The following is a 21945-nucleotide window of genomic DNA, read 5'->3' as shown; positions in this document are numbered from 1 at the left end:
GGTCTGCACTAAACGCCACTGTTTACTCAAGGCCACGTACAGCACAAATAAAATACAAACCCACAAATACAAGCAACCAAATCTGACTTGTCCTTAAACAACCGGAGATGTTGGTCTGCGAAGGCTGTAAATCAAATCTTTTCTTCATTTTCAATACAAATGATACTTCAAGGCGATGTAATTAAGTAAATGGATTCTAAAAGAAACCAAAGCAGGCTTGCATAGAGAATAATGCCTTTTTTCCCTGCACTGCCACAGTTTCATCCTGGATTCTCCATCTTACTTTTTCTTCTTCTGTCTCTCCTTTGTCTTTACCTTTAACCCCTGTAACACCCGCCCTGTGAGAGGCCACACAAGCCAGCGTGACACCAGTTGAGATTTATGTATAGTGCCCATAGGTCAACTCTCAGATGCAATTGAGAAAGAGATACGAGTCTGGCAGGGAAGCGCTGCTTGAAGCCGTTCTTTAGATGAGTGAAAAATGTCACAGAAAAGGTGACTTATCCCGCACGAGTTATGATAGAGCCACTGTGGACATGGGTTTGCATAGTAACTCAATATAGCCTGCAGGTTTTCCAAATTCTAAGTTCAATAACTTTTTCAGCTGATGCTTATAAGGTGGATGAACAAACTCCAGGAAGCACAAACAGATTTTTTTTTCTATCCTGATTACTTCTGAAATTAAGTGAAGCATTTCCAATGTCATAGTCAGTAACACAACAATAACTCCAGTACATTTTTTTGTTCCTTGTTTTGTTTGTGCTGTATAATGCGCAGGAAAATTGGTGCAATGTTCCTCTGCTTTGAAGTAAGGAGAGCTATTCGAACGCCTGCTGAGCGTAATGATGATGGATGTGCACAGGTCTGGGTGGTAGTGGAGGCGGTGGATCTGTGTGTTTGAGGTGTAGCAGTTGTCCACAGAGCCTGGTAGCTGGTGAGCTGTTACTCAGGGCAGACAGACAAACGTAGAGATTGTGTGGGTGATCTCTGCCGCTGACAGGTGCGAGAGGTTCTGCGCAGCTTGTGTAGGAACATGTTTAATAGATAATACAATGTAGCAGCACTCAGGAAGGACTGACAATTTAGATTTTCTTCCTCTGACAGGAAAGAATGGTCTTTTTCTAGCTGGTGTAGACATGTACTTAACAGATGTGAAATTTCATTGTTTTTTTTTCCTGCAGGATGCCATCCTTGTAATCCACTGATGTAGGGCTGTGTCTGAAGAAGATGTGGCTGCACTTTTTTTTCCCCCTACATTTTTTTTTCTTTTGAGGGGGACATTTTCTGCCTTTATTTGACAGCAACCGTGGAAAGAGACATGAAATGCGGGGAAGAGAGCAGGGGAATGACATGCAGCAAATGGGACTGGGACCTGGGGGCTCGCTGCTGAGGACATTTGCACCCATGTGGTGTGCAACATATTCAGCTAGCGGGTCACCACCATGGCTTCATTTTTTGGCTGAACATTCGCATGACTAAAATTTTTCAAAATCATCTTTTCTGAATGATATTACCCTGCAGGGCGTTTTATAAAGCATACTAAATTTCATGCATTTAAAAATACTTTTCTGAAGTTTAATGAAAAATTAAACAGGCAACATTTTAGCTGGGGGAAAACAAACATTTTGTTGTAACAGCCACCTGAGCAAACATGGAACCATTTCACAGCGACTGAGTTTGGTGTGGACACACACTGATAATCCTTGAGATTTATTGACGTCTTGGATGCTCCCTTGTTGATGATGAAGTGCACATTGTTGTGCTGCTGCAGCTGCCCAAGCTAGCATCATGAACCTTCACATGGATGCCTGTCCATTCACATCAAAATACACACCACATGTAATATTAATCAGATTACCGCACAAATAATTATTTATTTTACACGAAGCATTCATCAATTAATTATCAACCATATGCATATAATTAAACATACACACAGAGATGTAACTAATTACCAAATGTCCAAATCCCATTTTAAATGAATGAAAATCACGTCCATATGGTGTTTTTAATCACTGAGACACATCATGTGCAAAATAAGCCGTCAGTGCCATGGCTGAGTATTTACAGTCTGAAACTGCAGAGCTCCAATTACAGTCTGAAAAACACAGATTTACTCTTCCAGTGTTTCAGATGGAAAAAATGCAAGGAACAAATGCTGCAGGGTGGGACTCCTTGTGTCATTACTGTTTTTCAGAATCAGTTTGCGGTTCTAACATATACGACTAAATTACTTCCATTTTACAATTTACCGTTTTGTAGCGTAGAGCAGCTTTACAGGAGAGGTGTAGGTGAGCTGTGATAGGTGGTGAATGGAGATGAGGTAAAGACTTCATAGATCTGCACATTCTGGAGGAAGCAACAGTGTAGAGCTACATGTAAGCCGTCCTAAGGAAGGAAGAGATTATTTTAATGGAGCAAAAATACTGTCTGAATATTTAAATTCGATACACAGAGAGGAGTTTGCAAACATTTACTCAATGACAACAGAGAGATTTTAAAAGGTTAAATGCCGTCCTTTAGAAACAGTTTCTGGTTCAAACATCCATCAATCCATCCATTATCTATATACCGCTTAATCCACATTACAGTCGTGGGGGGGCTGGAGTCTATCCCAGCTGACTTAGGGTAAAGCCCGGACAGGTTACCAGTCTATCACAGTTCTACACATAGAGACAAACAATCACACTCAGATTCACAACTATAGGCACCTATAGGCAATTTAGAATTATCAGTTAACCTCTAGATGTTTTTGGACTGTCTGAGGCTGTCAAAGCACCTGGAAGGAAACCCACGAATGCACAGAGAGAACATGCAAACTCTATGCAGAAAGACCCCAGCCTCAGACTGGGATTCAAACCGGGGATCTTCTAGCTGAAAGGCCACAGCGCCAACCACCACAGCCCTTAGTTTGAACATGTACGCCTGAATTGCTCCAATATTACACCTTACCATTGTGAAGTGAAGAGTAGTTTTACAGTGTTTGAGCAGAGAAGAAAATGAACAGACATGCTTGAGCGGCAGGGGAGCGGAAAAGGGGCTGGTGGAGACAGAGCTGGGAGCTAATATACATATTCACTGTGGGTACAAAGCTACATCTAAGCCATCTTAAGACGTGAAGGGATTGTGTTCACAAATAAAACTTCTAAATATGTAATTTTAATAATTAGAGATGAGTTTTTAGGCGTTTAATCGAAACCAAGAAAGGGACTTTAAGTATTAATGTCGTAAATCCTCATTCCTGTGAATTGGTCCCAGGTGTAGTGATGCCAAAACCAAAACACAGTAACAGGCTGTCCCCAAATCCATACAATATACCATGTCTGAACTAGCTTTAAGTATGGTGTGTTTGCACTATAAAAATGAGAACGTGAAGTTTGATCCAAGCAGTCAGGACACATATTAGAAACAACAACAAAACTCTTGATTTTTGACTGTCCCCCAACACAGACGAGCAAAGGCAATGGATGAGCTCCCCCACACATCTGGAAAAAATTTAAAACTAATTATGCATGCTGGTGAAACAGCTTTGTGAACATCCCAGAAAACAAAGAAAGAAAAACAATTAAATCCTTGAAAAACATTTTGCTTTGTGTTTGTGAAGTTCAATTTGTGACTGTTTTCTCATAGTCTGACATGCATCACACGTAATGTAGCGTTTTCTGCTATTATAACACTTTGAAGTGTGTGGATTTTGTTTTTAGACGCTAACTACAAAAGCACCCTACTAAGATAATTAATTAGTTTATTGATTTATTGTGAAGAGTTTTCTGCATTGTGAAGAGTTTTCTGCTTGTTACACACAGTAGCACTGGAGCAAGTGAAACTGAAATGGTGACGCTTTACTTTTCACTAAAAAAACACAAACATTAAGGTTTCATCACTATTTTTGTATTTTACTCATATTTACACTACTGTTCAAAAGTTTGGGGTCGGTCACTTAGAAATGTCCTTATTTTTGAAAGAAAAGCATGTTGGAAAATGAAGATAACATTAATTAAATAGAAATCCAGTCTAGACATTGTTAATGTGGTAAATGACTGTGCTAGCTGGAACTATTTAATGGAATATCTCCATAGGGGTACAGAGGAACATTTCCAGCAACCATCACTCCTGTGTTCTAATGCTACATGTGTTAGCTGATGGTGTTGAAAGGCTAACTGATGATTAGAAAACCCTTAGAAAAGTGTAAATTTTCATAGAAAGCACGAAATTGCTTGGGTGACCCCAAACTTTTGAACATTATTATATGCTTTTATGTATTATGTGATACTTTTCTTTAGAGATGCATGATATCAGCTCCATCATCAGCCGATGGAGGCTTTAAAATGAAATATCAAACCAAATGGAACATTGACAGGCAGATAACACCCGCCAGGCAAAAAGTTAATGTTAGATAACGCTAAATATGGATGTTTTACATGTAAGTTGAAATCGTTTTCGTATTTTGCTGAATGAATGTGTGGATTGAAAAGCTTGTATTTTATATCTGTCTCTGCCAGTCAGCTGTCACACTGAGAGTAGGCATAATAATACGTTAGTTCCACTACAGGAGAGTGTTGGTGTGTCCCTGCAATCAGTGGACAAAGTATGTGCATATGTTGCTACTGTGCATTTCTGGTGCATTAGTTTATACGTTGCATTTTACTTTAATTACAGTTAGTTGCTCATTTGGACCACTTCATATGCTGCACCATACACTGTATGATGTGGGATGAAACAAGCAATGTTTCCCTCTGCATCATAGAGGAATAGAAATAATAATGGTCTTAAAGGAAAACTACACTGAAATGAAACACATTTTTAAAACAATTCAGAAACGGTTGAAGAAAACCATTTAAGTGACAGTTAACCCTTAGATGCACCAGTGACTGGACCCTAAACTCTTCCTTAAGTGGGTCAAAAATTACTAGATTAAGACTCAGTGTGTTTTTATGCCATTTTTGTAATTTCAGTGAAGAACAATAATATGTATTGTTGTTTGTATTCTATTTTTGTCAGCAAAAGAAGGATTTCATGTTTGAAATATGTTTATTTTCCACTTTATAACAGATTTTGAACATTTTGATAATTGAAAAAGAAGAATATTACACAGAACAGCAATAGAAGAGTGTCAAAATCCATTTTGTTGACATCTTTCCATTCTTTTTCTCCAGCTGTTGCTGCTTTCCATCCCTCCAAGCTTGTTCACTGCATCACCTCTTGTATGATATTATCAGTGATGAAGAGCTTGGGGTAGTAATACAAACATTAGAATTTCTATAGTAAGTATTAAATGGAATGATATCAAAACTATGTTTTTTGAGGAATAGCTGGAAAATGAAATGATAAAAACCTTTCATTACAAAGATATTGAAAGAAAACGACCTCACCGGCTCATTTTTCACCCACTTACACATTTAAGGGTTGAAAGGCCGTCACTTAACAGCATCAAAGAATGTTCTGTAGGCACAGCAGTGAAATTATCTCAGTCATCTTCATCATGTTTGTCAATGTAGACGCAAGCCTTGGCACACATCTGGAGCCTGTCAAATTATACCATGAGCAGAAAAGTGTGAAAGAGATAAATAAGTTACAATAAACCCATCTGACGCCAAAGATGTTGGATGAAAAGAACCGTTCACACTAAACTCTGGTCCTTTTATCATTCATTTCTTTTTAAACCGACAAGAAACTATTTAGGTTCTCTGTGTACAGGTGTGAAGAAGAATCAAAGCGTCGGGGCCCCTGTGCCAGAGCAGTGTGTGTGTGTGTGTGTGTGTGTGTGTGTGTGTGTGTGTGTGTGTGTGTGTGAGGGATCTTACTTGGCTGCTCTTGATGCCATTTATCATTTTGTGGCACCGATGCACCAGTCAACAGTCTCCAGCTCCCCTGTAATATGGGGGATATTTGTGGCTGCTGTGAGGCAAACAATTTAATAAATCAGTTCATTGCGGTGCACACGATGCCCCTGGGCTTTACAAGCAAACAACATGCTCCAGCAAAGACTCAGAAAAGACAGATGAGAAAACAACTATTAAACAGTCTCTTTAAGGGAGGCTAATTTCTGCTCCAACGTACATGACGACATTTGTATTCCTGGGACGGTGCTGCAGAATTATGAACCAATAGCTGTAATGGCTAGACTTAACAGCAATTAAAAGAATAATTTCCAGCCGTATTTGCTCGTTTACAATCGTTTTTATGAATCTGAGCGATTCTAAATTAATTGTGCAACTCTCGTCCACATAACAGAGAAACAGGAGATTAGCTGTAGATTAATTTAATGAGTAAATGTAATAAGAAGAGGGGGATGTGGGGGTGAAAACAGCCTCATGTCCCAAAATGAATAAATGATTTAGACTGGTATTCTGGCAACTCATTCAATGGTCGGCATATTCATTCCAGGCTAATGACGCATTTATAAAAGAACTGCAGTTGTATTTAACAGCTTCATTGTGCTTTGTATTACAAGAGAAGTGTTGTAAATGCAATACATTGTGGCTTCTCAGTGCATTTGTCATTTCTTTATTCCAAATGCTTTTATTCTGCACTGTGCTACAGAGCCAGTCAGGTAATGATAACATATGGCATTAAAAAAAGATACCGCAACAAAAGTAAGTAAATATTCAATAGTTGAAGATCTATTATTCATTTCTAAATGAGTTCCAAAACGTGTCATCGGCCTGTTATGAATACACAAAGAACCTAAAAATGGATGCGGTTTCAAAGGGACCAAAGCATTACCAGCTTAAAATGATGCTGATCGCAGAGACACTCTAATGGATTTCCCTCCTGCCAGGTGTTTCTGTGCAGCCTAAAGAGATAACTGGTGAGTGAAATCCTGCCAATTACAAAGGACTTCTGGTGCCGAAGCTCCTCTGACCTCAAATCATCAGGCTCTAACTGCAACAGATCTTCTCTTTAGGTTCAGCTTCTAATCAGTTCCTGAAAAAAAAAAAAAACTAAGATAAAATTTACAAGCTCCCTGATTAAACGTGATCAGAGGAGATCCTTTCATGGCCTTTCTTAAAGCTCTTGATTAGATCTGCCATGATAGATTTCCAGTCATGTGGAAAAATAGGGGGGAAATGCCGGATTTCTGCAAGTCATGAATTGCCTTCTGCCACTGAGATGTAAATCAGTGTAGCAAGCTAAAATTGATGGAGCATCCTCTGATTTTATTCCCGGCTCCCGAGATCACCCTGAATGCCCCCGCCGATGCATACAGACACTAAAAGATGGATTACAAGCAACTAGGAGAGGTGTGAAACAAAGAAATTCAGCATCAAAGCTATCAATCACATCGATCCTTTTCTGCTTTTTTCCTTCCTTTTTGCTCTCAATTGGTTGCATGAACTGTAATTATGGACACAGCTGAATATGTGGCCTGTATCTGTTTTGATCCCCATTGACAGTGCTTATGTTGAGTTAATTGAGCTCATATCCCTAGATACATGATGAGAGGCTGTAACATTAGCCGTTTCCTGCATGCAGCTCATTGGGATGCAAGGCTAGTGCTGGCAGAGTAAACTGCGCCTTGGCAGAGATGCTGAGCAGTGGTGGTGCTGGTGCTGCTGCAGGGACATGACAGCTACAGTCTTCCCAGCCATAAATCCCCTCACACTCCACAGGGCACACAGCCACACCTGTGTATTAAGTTGAAAGACAGCTAAATTCAATCTGCCCCGTCGTGGCATGTCAGTGGGTGAACTTGGTCAGGTGTAAGACTTTTGTGCTGTTTCGTCAACAGCCCATTATTTATTCTCGGTAGTTGTTTTTTTTTCTCTTTTCTTTCACATGCAGGCGGGGAGGGCCGGTCGTCACTCAGTCTCCACAGAGTGTGAACCCAATTATGCCACCTCCTTCACTTGTCCCACTCAGAATCAGAGCAGTTCACTCAGAGCCCCATCCCAGGCCTTTTCTAACTATGCCAGTCATGGAAGCAATCATGTAAAATCCTCAATAGCATGTGATGAATGTTAAACCTTTCTTTCTGTTTTTGGCCACAAACTAATCAATCACTGACTAATTTATGAAGTGTACTCAATTGCTCACGTAGCCTGATGATATCAACCACTTGCTGCTGTGTGTGGGGACAGGAGGTAAACAGCTTCATTTAGCAGCTCGCTCCTCTCATTCGGCTCCCCAGCTCAGTGTGATATGACTTTGATTGTCTACTTGCAATTTACCCAGCAACTGCCAGCTCTCTGTCTTCGCCACATCTCATGCAGACCTTTTCTTAGATCTCAGCGGATTGCCTAGCAACCTTTTTCCTCTGTACAAATACCGATCTGTGCACAGAGAGCGCAGAATGGTGACCAGTATAATTACTATGCAAGGGAGACTAACCAGAAACATAACACATTAAGAAACAATATACTTACAGAAATGATAGAACTCGAAGGTAATGTGAGACAGGAATGGTTAGCAGAGGCGTATTACCATTTATGACAGCTTAATGTTTGCCTAGTCTCAATAGGTGAACGACTTCTGGGTATTTCTTTCACTGAGCCGCTGTCTGTGAGATTCAGCTGTATGCAACAGGTGTCCTCCTCTGCTTTAGTGGGAATTGAAGGATGTGAGAACACAACCTTTCACGTCTCAAACAGGATAACGCAGTCAGCTGTGTCTCCCGCTACAGAGGGGCGTGAGGACATGTTCAGGGACAAATGACGCTGTTTGCGGCTGCACCAACAATCAAGCAAAACAAAGAAACGCGGCTTTATGCCAGCTTCGAGGTAGTCCGAGCGGTGTTTCGAGTGCTCATAAAATCATGCCCATTCTTATTACAACGGAAGCACCTATAATCCACGGAGCTTTTGAGATTGCTCACGGATTCACCCTTGGTAGCAGTGGAATTAGCTATCAGAGTTCACTTCTTCAGTCCCCTCGGTAGGTAAAAGGCAGAGGTATGATCACATTATCCTACTTAAGGTACGGCAGGCTGTGTTCTCACATCATTTACTTCCCCAGAAGCACACTGCCAACTCTCGTAAACCCCGGTTCAGTGAAAGGGACAACTGGAAGCTTGGGAATAATTGACTCTCTTCCGAATTTACTAGTTTGAAAACTTCACTCGGCAACTTAACACCTATTTTCAACTATGAGGCAGCATAGACGTCCGTGGTAACGAATGCACTCAGCGGAAATCCTTGAAACATGACGACCTGGTTGCTTTTCATGTAAACAGCAGCTAAATGTGAAAGTGGACATTTATGAGCTTGATGGAGAGTCCTTACCACATCCCGTAACCGAGGAGAGGATGTGTCTGCTAAGTGAGTGGCATTCACCCCTCAATACAAAGCATACAGCACAATACCGGCTTAACTATAGCTCTATTTACCATAATTGATTCGCATTTTCACTGCTGAATTTGGCATTGAGGGAGATTGATTCTGAAACTGTTTAAATAGCAGCAATTGACTATGCATTATCCTGCCTTTCAGTGGCTGAAACAGCTGTGGCTACAGCTTGAGATTTTTATACTTAATTCCATTGTTTACGGACATTTTTTTTTTAAAGGAAACCATGCATTTCAATCACCACTGCCACCGAATGTGCTTTCACTCAAGCCTCATCCTGCATTAACCCTGTTTTTAGTCAACAAGTCCATTCCCAATTGGAAAGCCCGGCTCTGTACAAGAAATCTGCGGAATCAAGGAAAAGCTACGTTGCGCATTGGACTTAGATATTAAACCTTCATCCAATAATACTTACATCCTCATGTGAATTGCTTATTATTATTTCAAGTGATGAAAATGCTTTTTTAGCAAGAACACAGTGGGTAACGGACGATACATAAATTATGTGGGTGGATGGAAGATTTGGAAAAGGGAACAGTATTTTGGGGTTATTTTTTGGTTGAAAGTGAGGAAGTAAGTTAGAGAAGGGAGGCTGTTGGGTGAGAACGATCTTACTTACGTCCTTTGAAGTATAGTTAATGATCTCGTCTAATAACAGTTACTGAGATAACGGTTGTTCATGCTGGGGTTCATAGAAGTGAAATTGCTAATGCAGAGAGTGTCACGTTTATGAGCATGTACACTGGTGGTGCATATATTAAGTAGATTAAATGTTCATTAGAGGTAAACATGGAGGGGATAATGCCCAACTAGCAGCCTGCTTCATGTCAGTTGAATTTTAGGCCTGCATCATCCATTACGATCATTAAATATAGAAATTAGGAGGCAATTATCAGATTTAGACCTCAGACATTCACTGACAAAATGCCACTTATAAAAGCGGTAAAATTTACACATGCAGATTAATACAAAACCTGTTCATACCTGTGACAAATTTTGATTTAGAATATTTAAAAAATGTGTTTCTTCTCGCTGGAAATGACACGAACAAGTGACACAGAGATGTTTGATGTTTGAACTACGACTATTTTTGGCTTAAAATGCCATGTTTACAGCCTAGCTTATAGCATTTATATCTTATGTTATACATAAATTCTACGACATATGTAATATGTCATATAATGTAATATCTGAGCCTCACTGTTTCTCTAGTTGCAAGGCTGCATCTATGAAAATAACAAGAAGGGGTTTGTAAGACTTGGGCAGGAATTTTATAGACTTGATGTGTTTTTTAACCAGGAAAGTCAAGTTTAGAAAAAGTCATTGTGTTCCGTGGTTATTAAAACTGTATTTAAGGTTACATGGCACTCACCCAGCCTTCCTCTCTGTCACTGAATGGACCTCTCTCTCACTGTCTCCACATCTCCTTATGTTCTGGGCAGGTTTAACTGTATTTCTCTCCTTTCCCCCTGCAGCTGTCCCTCATGTTCAGGCCATCAGGCTAACCGTGGGGCAGCTTCACTAATGTTATTTAGCTCCTCTATTTAAGTTCTCTCTCCTCTCCCTACTGTTAGTTGATGTGGATTCACTCAAATATGATGCACACATAAAATTACACATGCGTGGTTCTCACTGAGAAGCTATTTATCCTGTTTTTTGGCTGTTGTTGGCTACACAAATAATTCTCGCTCCAAGCTCTTTATCTCAGGCTCAGCTGTTGCTGTCTTTAGCTACAGTTTAATACTGGCACATTCATTGAGAACAGTAAACAAACACTTATGCCACAGTTATCCAGTTAAACTGCCCAGTGTCTGAGATAATATACATCCTCCAACCAATAGGAATCCAGACTTTTCAGTGGCCATGGCTTGATAAGATTTAAATTCATGATTAAACAAGTACTAATCTGACACTTCGACTATATAATGTTACATGTTTCCTCACATCCTACTAATTTGACTGAGCCTAAACAATGAGAATAAGGGGAGATTACTGGGTTATGTGGGGATAGACGTCCCTTCATGTGGTAATATTTGTCCTACTTAAGGCTTTTTAATTTGTAAAATGGAGGATTGTGTAGTCCTGCTTTATCCAGCCCTTATTTAAACTCAGAATACATTGAGGTATTCAGGCCCCATTTACAATACAGCTGAGTAAGTGCAAAGGAGTTATACAGGGTTCCATGATTGAAGCAACTTAAAACTTGCCAAACAGAGTTATAAGTCATTGGAAGCATTAAAAAGTTGCTGCACCTTTGACCCTGAAATGGATCAGGAAAGTAGTCGATTGCCTCGTGATTTGAGAGGCAGTTTGAAAATAAACTAGCAGCACTAGTGTCATATGGGCTTGTGAGATGGTAAAGGTAATCTCAAAGTGTGGGCACAGCAGCAATGTAACTCTCAGGGGAAATCAAGAGCTTTCACGGCTGCCCTGCCCGTCGGCAGCTGCAACACAACTCTAAAATGACAGGGCAACGTGCAAGTGGCCGAAGACGGACAGAAACTTCAGTTTGACCTCAAATCGAAACACTTCAAATGCACCGTAAACTGGTGGGTGAGACAAAGCTGCGTGTTTCCAGATAAACACACCGCTGCCTGGAGAGCAGCCGAACATGAAAGCGTAAACACCTTTCACCCTGCAAGTCTGACATGAACCCAACATCTGCTTTAAAAGGTAAATATTCCCACTCACTTTGTGTCAAGCCAACCGCTCTGCATCCATGAGAGGAATATGGGTTAGACTCCGCCAAGAGCCAAAACATCTGGCCCGGTTTTATTGCATTTTAGATAATTTGGGTAAACAAGTATACACAGAATTATTTGTAGGCGTTTGGAAAGAAGTATAAAAAGTACACAGAATGAAGCAGGTGTCGTAACTTTTTACACTTCCTCTACCCTTTACTTTATTGTGCTTTTATGAGTCTTGTAAATGTAGAGAGCTCTCTCGATGACATCCCGAATCCCGCTGAAATAAGATCACTGGATGAAATCAATGGAACAGGATGAGGGATGAGAGGATTTTAAGCCCACATACTATAAAGTGTTACATTGTCTGGCTTACTCTGACAGCTCTGAGGAGGAAGAAAATAGCTTGTTTCTGCTTTCCAGGAAAGTGCCAGCAGATTGTCAAAAGGACCAATGTGTTGTCCAAACAGATAAAATGTGAAGTGAATAACAAACCAAGAAACATCTGCAGCTATTACCTTGACACTTTTCATTTCTGGAAATTAAGCCCGGGATAGAATCGGAAATAAATAACAGTCCGTCATCCTCCGTATGCAGCACCCAGCTTGTGTTCCTGCACACTGCAGGCATGGACATTGTATTTTTAAAAAGAGTGATTTCCTCTAGTGGCCCTCTGGCTACAGTGTGCATGCACAAAATTGTGAACAGCTTAATGTTTTTGTTTTTCAGCCTATTTCAGTCGATACTTTATTATAGGTTGAGTCATTTCAAGGCTTCGGATGACAGCTGCTTTGGATTAGAAAAGTTTTTGCCGTATCCCCAAATCTTCTTGTGACCTGTGAAATCATCCGTCAACCTTTCTGGTTTCGGCAAACTCCAAACTTCAGGCAAAACTATCTCGTGCCTCTTGTGTTTCTATGAGTCACACAGTTGATTTAAGACGTGATGTGGGTGATAATTATCTTCCTCGATTGTGGATAAAGTTGTGGAGACAGAACTTCTCCAGAATCAGTTATCAAGTGAAGTATCATGAGTCATCAGCCTGTTAGTGTAAATCCATGCGAACACATAAGTCTGACTGCTATTCTCTTGCATCTGCCACTTCCTCCTGTCCTGATTCTCTCAACGCTCCTCTGAACACTTGAAGTGAGTGCAGTCTATGTGCAATCTATCGGTGTCGTTAAACTGTTTCACGTGTGCCAGTACAGAGCAGTAAATCCTCCAGCAGCGTGAATCTGTGATGTGTCACAACATGTTGTCATAAGCAGATACATCTCCTGCACTGCCTATTTTACTCTTCTTTGAACAGAGGAACACCAGGCGGAGCATTTACAAAATGTCTGTTATTGAAGAATCAACGAAAATCTGACATACAGGTGCGCAGCTGTACACAAGCAATGTGTCATTCACTTGTGATTATGATGGTGATTTTATGCAAGCAGCTTTAAAATATTCAGCTTACAGCTTAAGCAAGAGTGGAGACAGACATGGTTATTCAACATAATCTTGAAATGTGACAAAATATTGTACATCCACTGATAAATTATATCTCCTTCCCTCAGAAATGGAAATACAGGAAAATGGCTTTTCTATAAAACACATCAAAAACAAATGTGTACTAAATATATTCTTTTCTTAAGACAATTTAATCTGTTATGTCACATGTTTGATTATCAAATCAATATTGTAAAAAGCCCATCAGCAACACACAATTGACCGCTTGCTAAGCCCTGTCCTTAGCTACTGTTTCTACTCATGTTAAGCTCTCACTTCCTGCACAGCAGCACAGATTACAGTTAGATCAGGGGCAGATTTACCACTAAGATATCTTAGTCATTTTTGAATCAATGGCTTCTTGATTTCAGACACTTGCGCACAGAGGAAGCGTTTCCTTTCCAGTGATGTTTATCCAGATGAAGTGGCAGCTGTTGGTGGAAGATTTTATCAGCTGCCACCTTCCTACCTATTAAACCTAGCAATACCTAGCAATATCCTTTAATTGGTTGAGTTGGTTGAAAAAGCAAATGATAAATTTCTTAAATATGAATGTCATGGCTGCATAGCTGCAATTCTAGCATGCTAAAACACTGAGACTAAAGGTACAGGCAAAACTTCAGTGTCCTCACCAAAGAACGCTGCAGTCCTGGTTAGTCCTAGTCTTTGGTATATCAGGCATAACTGAGTTTGATCTAATGTATGCTTAAATTCTCACCTTGACTGGTTACTTAGCTTACCTAGCTTTTTTTTATGCTCTGTTGTATTTGAGAATATTATTTCATCTGTAAAACTGCAAGAGAGTTTTTTGAGACCATGCCGGTGTTTTTTCTGAATATGAAGCTATATCTGGCAGTGGCTTTGACAGGGGTTGCAGGAGTGAAAATGAAAGAAAATCCAACAGTAGAATAGAAGCAAGGCAGAGCTGCTAATGCATTTGTGTCTAAGAAATGCTTTTATACAGCGTGGACGGTCATTTCATGTTGTGAGTCACCGCCGCAGACTGTAAAAAGATAAATGAGTCAAAAAAGTGAAGTGGTTTAAACCCGCATTCTTTTTAAATGCCAGCAGGGGGCGAGTCTCCGTTTGCAAAAAGAAATCCGATTGTAAAGAAGTCCACGTGGAAAAAATTCTATTTCTCACTCCATTTGTTGCCTCAGTAAACATTTTCCTAATGGGTTTATGGTCTCAGTTGCTTGTTTCAAGTCTCTTTCAATACAGCATGATGTTCATTGTGTTAATTAATATCCTATTTAGAGTGAAACAGATATAATCCATCCATCATCTATACACTGTTTAATCCTCATTAGGGTCTTGGAGGGGCTGGAGTCTATCCCAGCTGACTTAGTTTTAGGCAGAGGACACCCTGGATAGATCACCAATCTATCACAGGGCTACATATAGAGACACACAATCACACTCACATTCACCCCTACGGACAACTTAGAATTTGAAACAGATCTAATACATACATTTGAAGAGTTCATTTGCAAAAACAGCTAACTTCGTTTTCAGAAAACTTATTTTTTTATTGTTTACTTGAGATAATAATAATAATAATAATAATAATAATAACACTAATAATATATTTTTTCTCTATTTTTTCATGTATTTTTCTACTGAGTCAAATCCACTCAACTTCAGTTTGATTAATATTATCTCAAGTAAACAATTAAAAAAAAAGTTTTATGACAATTTATCAAAACGAAGTTATCTGTTTCTGCAAATTAACTCTTCATATATTAAAATATCTCTGTGTGTGAATTTTCTGCAATTTCTTAATCCTAGCTTATTATGAATAAAGATAGACTTTTTTTGGTTCCAGTCACTCCAGTGCTGAGAGCAGCAGTGAACCTCCTACACTTGCAGTGTGCATCCCTAGGCTGTGAGAAGGTGGTCCATGCTTTTATATAATCCAGGTAGACCTTATGTGCCATAAATCTTCTATGCATGCGCAACTGACATGAGGTTGTGACAGGGACATATGTAGTGGATGGGCTTATCCTGAAGGAGGCTTTTTGTATGTTGTATAAATGCATCACAAAATGCATCAAAAAGGAAAAGAAAAAAGGGAAGGGAAAAAGAAGGGGGAAAGAAAGGGAGAAGAAGGAAGGAGAAAGAGAAAGGGAAGAAAGGGGGAAAAAAGAAAGGGGAAGAAAAGAGAGGGGAAGGAAAAAAGGAAGAAAAGGGGTGCTCGGTCTTAGGCGCGGCCTTGCGGTGGGGTTGTCGTGCCCCTCTGCCCTGGCCCCCCCGTGTGGTTTCTGTGTGTGGGGATTGTCCGCTTTCAATCACTTTTGCTTTGACAATTGTTATGTTCACTATTATTATTGTAATGATGTAAATAACTGTTATTATTTCATTGATCTCCTTATTTATATCACTGTCATTATCAACATATATATTATATATCACATATGAAATATACACGAACACACTCGCACGCAGACACACACACGCACGCACACACACACGCACGCACGCACGCACGCACGCACGCACGCACGCACGCACGCACGCACACACGCACACACACACACACACTTCCTCCTTCATACACACAGAGAACAGCCATTTCTGCTTTCATTTCCATTACTTTTACTTATCTTGATTTTTTTTCGTTATTACTTATTATTAATGTTTGTTCTCTACTTTGTTTAGCATTATCCTCTATATTGTAAAACTGACTTGTTTGTATGTCTTTTATGTTCACTGTTGTAATAAAAATCGATCAATCAATCAATCAATCAATCAATCAATCAATAAATAAATAAATGCATCACCACACTAACGGATGCTCACCAGCCTCAGAATTAACCCTGTTATGGTTATGACAGTTAGAACTATAATTCCTGTAACCCTTCATACTCTTTAAATACCGAGCATCAGCCTTACACTTTCATACGCAATATGCCAGCATGTGGAAAACTCCAAAGCTTATCAGACCTGCTGCGCCTGTTTATGGTACCTAAACTATGATTTTGACAGTTGCCCCCACAGAAGTGGATTATTATGTTAATAATGCTTCAGCCTCACTCCCTCTTGGACGTCCCTTAGTTCTGCCCCTAGTCATTCTGCTATAGGCCTATAGGCTGCTGGGGGACATCTCTTGGCGCACTGAGCCCTTCTCTATCTACCTTTATATTTAATATGTATACCGTTATTGCATTACATTCACTCTGTTTCCCCCTGTGCTATTTCTCCCAGTGTCCCTGGTCCCAGAGTTGGATGCTTCAGATCTGCGGTTGATGTTCCACCAGCTGGTCTAGTCTCCATCATGTCCACTGTGGGATGCTGCTGCTGACCTTCCTCCAGCCCTCCGCTTCCAGCTCCCCTTTTCCACCAGTCAACTCTGCATCGCCCTCACTATACTTGTTATGCTAATCTACATACTGTTTGAATTTTACTGCTAGCTATATATGTAGTATGTTTAATGTCAGAGCAGTACATCATAAGAGTAAACTATGAGTCAGTTTTCAATGTCAGCTTATACTTTGTTTGAGTCACATATCTTCCCTCCCCCTTGCCCTCCTCTGTCCCTCTCAACCCGCCCGGCCAGCAGGCAGATGGGTCCCCCCTATATAGAGACGGGTTCTGCTCGAGGTTTTTTCCCTGTTAAAAGGGTGTTTTCCTTGCCACTGTCGCCTTTGGGCTTGCTCTGGGGGTCAGGCATATCAGTTCTGTAAAGCGCCTTGAGACAATTTGACTGTAATTGATGCTATATAAATAAAATTGATTTGAATTGAATTGCTGTTTACTGGACTGGTTTAGCTAACGGTCAATTACCAGCTGACAAACGCTCCAATTATATCACATTTAGCTTCCACCAATTTCATAGTGCACTGTATGCATATGAAAAACATGAAGCCACGATCTATTATTATCCAGGACCTTAATTGGGGGTTTTCTGTACACAAGTTTCCCTTTCCCTGGAAGCCACATAAAAGCCTGTAAGTTCAGAGAGTGGAGTTTACTGTATTACGTCAGATAACGGTCACACACGGCCACAGAAAGAGAAGCAAAGCGAGTGAATTTTACCATCAAAGTCTTGATCACTAAGGCAAAATCCAGACATGTATCATTATTAAACAGTTTTGCCTTCAGCACTGTGCTTTTCAGTCCTCACCTCCTACGCAGCTGTCTAAATACAGCAGCAGACAGTTGTTTAGGCTGATACCATTGATCCTGATGAATGACACCGTTACTGGTCATTTACCACAGTTTATTTACCATATATTATAGTGTAACATCTCGTAAAAAGCACACACATGTAGATATATGAGTGCACAATCAGATAATTGCTTGAATAACACATTATAAAAACAAAAACCATTAACCACAAGAGTGATTTAAATGAAGGATGAAACGTAAATATCTCAACGTCCCAGTGCACCAAGATCTGTACTTGGTGTTTATTTTTCATCTGTTTATTTCTCAGCTCCATTAAATTAATCAGAAAGTGATCAACATCACAAATCATTAAGGAAATCAAAAGTCACCATGAAAATTATACTTACTGCCGGCAAGATGTGTGGGCTGTACATTTTATAGGACAATTACTGTCTGATATTTTCTGACTTGTTTTCTCTTGTCTTGGGTAATTTCACTGGAGTGGCTCATTTCTTGAAATGAAAAACGCTACAGGGACTTGAGTGAGAGAGAGACCTCTGACTGACAGCATGATCAGGAAAAGCAGCAGAGAACCTTTTAGCTTGGCCGATCTTTCATTTGTTCTGCTACTCGACTGCTTATCATGCTGCTTCCCTGCTCTGTTTATAGCATTTTGCATTTGATTACTTTACCTGCACAGCGGAGAGGTGCCCAGATTATGAGAAGTCGAGGAAATATGTTTAATAAGATTAACAAATCATTAACTTATTATCCTTAATACTCCTCAAGAGGCAAAGCAGAACGTGGAAAGTCATGCTGCTTTTCCGCCACCTTTGCTAATTGAGGACATTGAGGATCAGCCAGGTCAGAAGCTCACTAATCAATACTGCTGCACCCCGTTATTTCCACGGAGAAATATTTTCATTTTCATTACCCTGCATCCAGGATGCTCTGCAGTAGATTAATTGTCTCCTTTGCTTCTTTACCAGTCCCAGTTCCCTCCCACGCAGCCTTTAAATTCATTTGAGCAGTCCACTGATCCTGTGCAGCTGACGTACAGTAGTTTGGAGACGAGCCTCGCAGTGTGCACGGCTCACTGGTGGTGGGAGTAGGTTGGGGGGCAAGGCAGCACAGGCTCGGAGGGGAGGGCAGCCATCAGGCCCGGGTGGTACAAGGCTGGCCCCGGACCTCCCAGCGCCTGAGTGGAGGGCTCCATGCCCACATTGAGGCGCAGCGACAGGTGGGCATGGCAGTAATCCAGAACCGACTGCTCACACCTGTACAATGTCAGAGCACTCAGCTGCCGCGGAATCTAGACAGAAGCAGAGAGCAGAAAATGGAAAGGAGAGAGAGGAAAAAACAGAATCACATGTAAGGCTTCTTAAAACAACCCAAAACAGCCTCGGTTTCGACACCTTATCTGCTCTCAGAACATTTGGAACTGGCTTAATTTACTTCATGCTGTCATGGCACAGCTCTGCCATTAATGGAACCTTGGATGGTGATACAGCATGCGCCCCAAGACCTGAAATCTGTGACGCTCAGACACCCACTTTCAGTTGGAGTGATTTATATGCAAGATGAAAGCCTTAAGCAAGAGTGCACACATATTTTCTGCCCTCTTTTAAATGGAGTCAAGGCTCCATTTAGAAGGGAGTGCTTATTACATTACAAGCACTTTGCTGATTCAAAGACCCCTCTTCGTTTTACGTGCTGGTGTGGTCTGAATTATGTCAATTAAACAGGATAAAGCCGCATCACAGCTTGTGTAATACTGATATTAATATCCTAATATCCATTAATGCTTTCGTACAAAATATGGTTGCACTCGCGCATCTTGAAATGGACAAAGCAGCTATAATGCAGTTCAAGGAAACATTCACATACATCAGGTCATTTGCAGCACGAACTTCTCAGCTTTAATAATAAAAATCACATGAACTCAAGTAAATGTAGGCAACAGAATTTTTTCAATCACTTTCACAATCTTCTTCTGAGCAACAAATTCCAATTATTACGCACTAATCTTTTCGTCTGTGTAGGATAAAGAACCAACATATAAGTGCTTGTGAGAAAAATCCGAGACGCTGAAATATGAGTTGCGGGCAGAAAATCTATAGTTAAATATGTTGTCTTGGATTATTTTATTGGATCAGAAAAGGATTTACTCAAAGCTGATTTGATGCAAAAATGACTTTTAGATAGGTTTTCTTTTAGCTGGTTAGGTCAAGATACACAGTGCTGCCACAATTCAGACCCTTAAATTTAAATCCCAGCTTGCTAAAGGTTATGTTTTCCCTTTCAGAAACAATATGACTCCGTTTGTCCTCCGCTTTAATAGGAAGATTAGTTCAAAACACTCTATTGTCTCATTCGACGGCTGAACTTTGCACACTACTTCAGAGGACTTAAAAAATTCATGGACAACAATTCTCCGCATGCAAAATGAGCTAGGTGAGAAGGTCTGGATCTGGGCGTTCTCTGTACAGATTGTCAAGGGGAAAGGCTGAAATGCGGACTTGTTTCTCCAATTATTGCAATAGCAAAAGTCAAACATGTAAGCGGTTAAGTCAATATGAATTTGGATGAACCACTAGCCTTCTCGCTTTGTGCAGACGCAGCTGGCAGAGCACTTCCAACCTTTGCCTCTTCAACACTTTCTTGCCTCCCCCATTTAACACTGCCAGTTAATCCCTGCTGAAATCCAGAGGTACCATAAAATAAACTGAGCTGCAGTTACTGAGACAATAAAAGGCTTTTTTGCTCGTCACTGCTAAGCCCCAGGGACATCTACAGATCTGTAAATACAAAAATAAATGCACCTTTAGAAAGCTACAATGCTATTAATATATAGGTCTCCTCACCATCACCAGTACGAATGGTGCAGATTGCATAAACAGATGTGAAATTCCTCTGACCTCTCAAACAGTGTTAGTGTTTTGCAGTTTTTGAAAGATTCATGTCATTCAAACTGGAATATAAAATAGAGTGGCAACACAAAGCTTTGAAAGAGCCTGCTCGCTTGTTGTGTCAGTTTATTTCTGCTGCGCTTAAAGCAGAGTGCATGTCGCTTCCTATTACTGTGCAGATTGATTTAAACCTTTTCAAAGAACCCGACACAAGAAGGTCCTCATTTTTTATCATTATGCTCAGTCTCGGGCAAGTGCATCAAAATGTTTCTCTGTGTTTGCAATCTAGTATTTAGAATTGGACCTTTCTAGACTCAGAAAAGTGGAAAAAAGGTGTTTGCACCTTCATATATGGCACACACATTAACCATAACATTCACCGACGAAGCCTCAAATGGGGCCAATGTCAAATTCATTCCTCTGCTCGCCCAGGAGGTGCAGTGTGATGCAACATGTGTGGTAATGCCTCCACTTGGACTGTGCTGTAACATTGTGACATCCCTCAGCAAGACGTGGCTACACTGAAAATTTGTTACCAAAAAAAAAAAAAAAAGCAGATGTTTGGTTTGTCCTTTTAAAAAGCACACAGTGAGATAAAAACAAATACAGTTGGTGCGATTCTAAAATCTCCTCGCAGCAAGTTTGGTGGAAAATCTTTTAAAAACAACCACCCTGTATCGCAACCTTCTTCTGTTTTTTTATTGCCTCCTCCTCAAACACTTTAGTCAGCTGCTGCCTTTTCCAGCACTTTGCTTGAACTGTCACCTACTGTAGCTTACATAAAGTGCAATCTCAGCCAGCAGTTCACTAAGTTACACTTTCTTATTCACATGGAGCCGTTTACCATGAAATAAAATATAATTTCTATTTCATGAGACTTCTAATTTTTTAGCAAGGCCCTCCATGGTGTTTTTTCATTGACAGCCGGGGGTGGAATATCTGCAGCTCTTCTCTCTTCAATGCTGCAAAGTAGAACTGAAACAGAAACATTTGAGCACATCAGACTTGCTCCAGATCAGCCCTCTACAGCCGCACTTCACAAATACTATGCATTTCATTATATGAGTTTGTAACAGTGGGTGTTCCACAGACACTGCACAGTTAAGAGCAACAGAACCATTTGCAACTCTTCAGCCCTCATCATTGACAACGGTTTTCACTGAAACACTGAGTGAAGTAGCGAGATGTGACACAGCAAGTGGAAACTCGGAGTTCACACTTACAGGATGAATCGTTCAGATGACCTTTACTGATTATCTTTTACTCTACTGTATATTTTGGCACCCTCTCATAAGAGCTGTCTCACAAGACTAAGCGGGTATTTGCTTTCAGGCATTAGTGAGACGATGAAATGAAAAACAATCCAGGACGTCCTGTTTGAGTAAAATCTGTGAAATTGAAGGCCATTATCAGACCCCAAAAGACTGCAGAGCTTCAGTTGCAATTATTTTACTCTCTGTCCCCCTG

At 40.4% G+C, this 21945-nt stretch overlaps 1 protein-coding gene across 2 annotated transcripts in view; it reads right to left on the bottom strand.

Moving 5' to 3' along the window:
- Positions 1-17664: 17664 nt before the first annotated feature.
- The window catches only part of LOC110953085 (leucine-rich repeat transmembrane neuronal protein 4), a 57300-nt gene continuing 53019 nt past the window's right edge, over positions 17665-21945 (bottom strand). The window contains exon 3 of one of the 2 annotated variants that reach the window (XM_022196922.2): positions 17665-18881. In XM_022196922.2, the coding sequence (XP_022052614.1) occupies positions 18663-18881 (219 nt within the window). In that variant the 3' untranslated portion in view covers positions 17665-18662. The remainder of the gene's footprint in view (positions 18882-21945) is intronic. The other variant, XM_022196923.2, reaches the window with a different exon arrangement.

This window comes from Acanthochromis polyacanthus, chromosome 7 (genome assembly GCF_021347895.1).
Source record: "Acanthochromis polyacanthus isolate Apoly-LR-REF ecotype Palm Island chromosome 7, KAUST_Apoly_ChrSc, whole genome shotgun sequence".
NCBI lineage: Eukaryota > Metazoa > Chordata > Actinopteri > Pomacentridae > Acanthochromis > Acanthochromis polyacanthus.
This window is presented reverse-complemented; position numbering and strand designations above follow the sequence as displayed.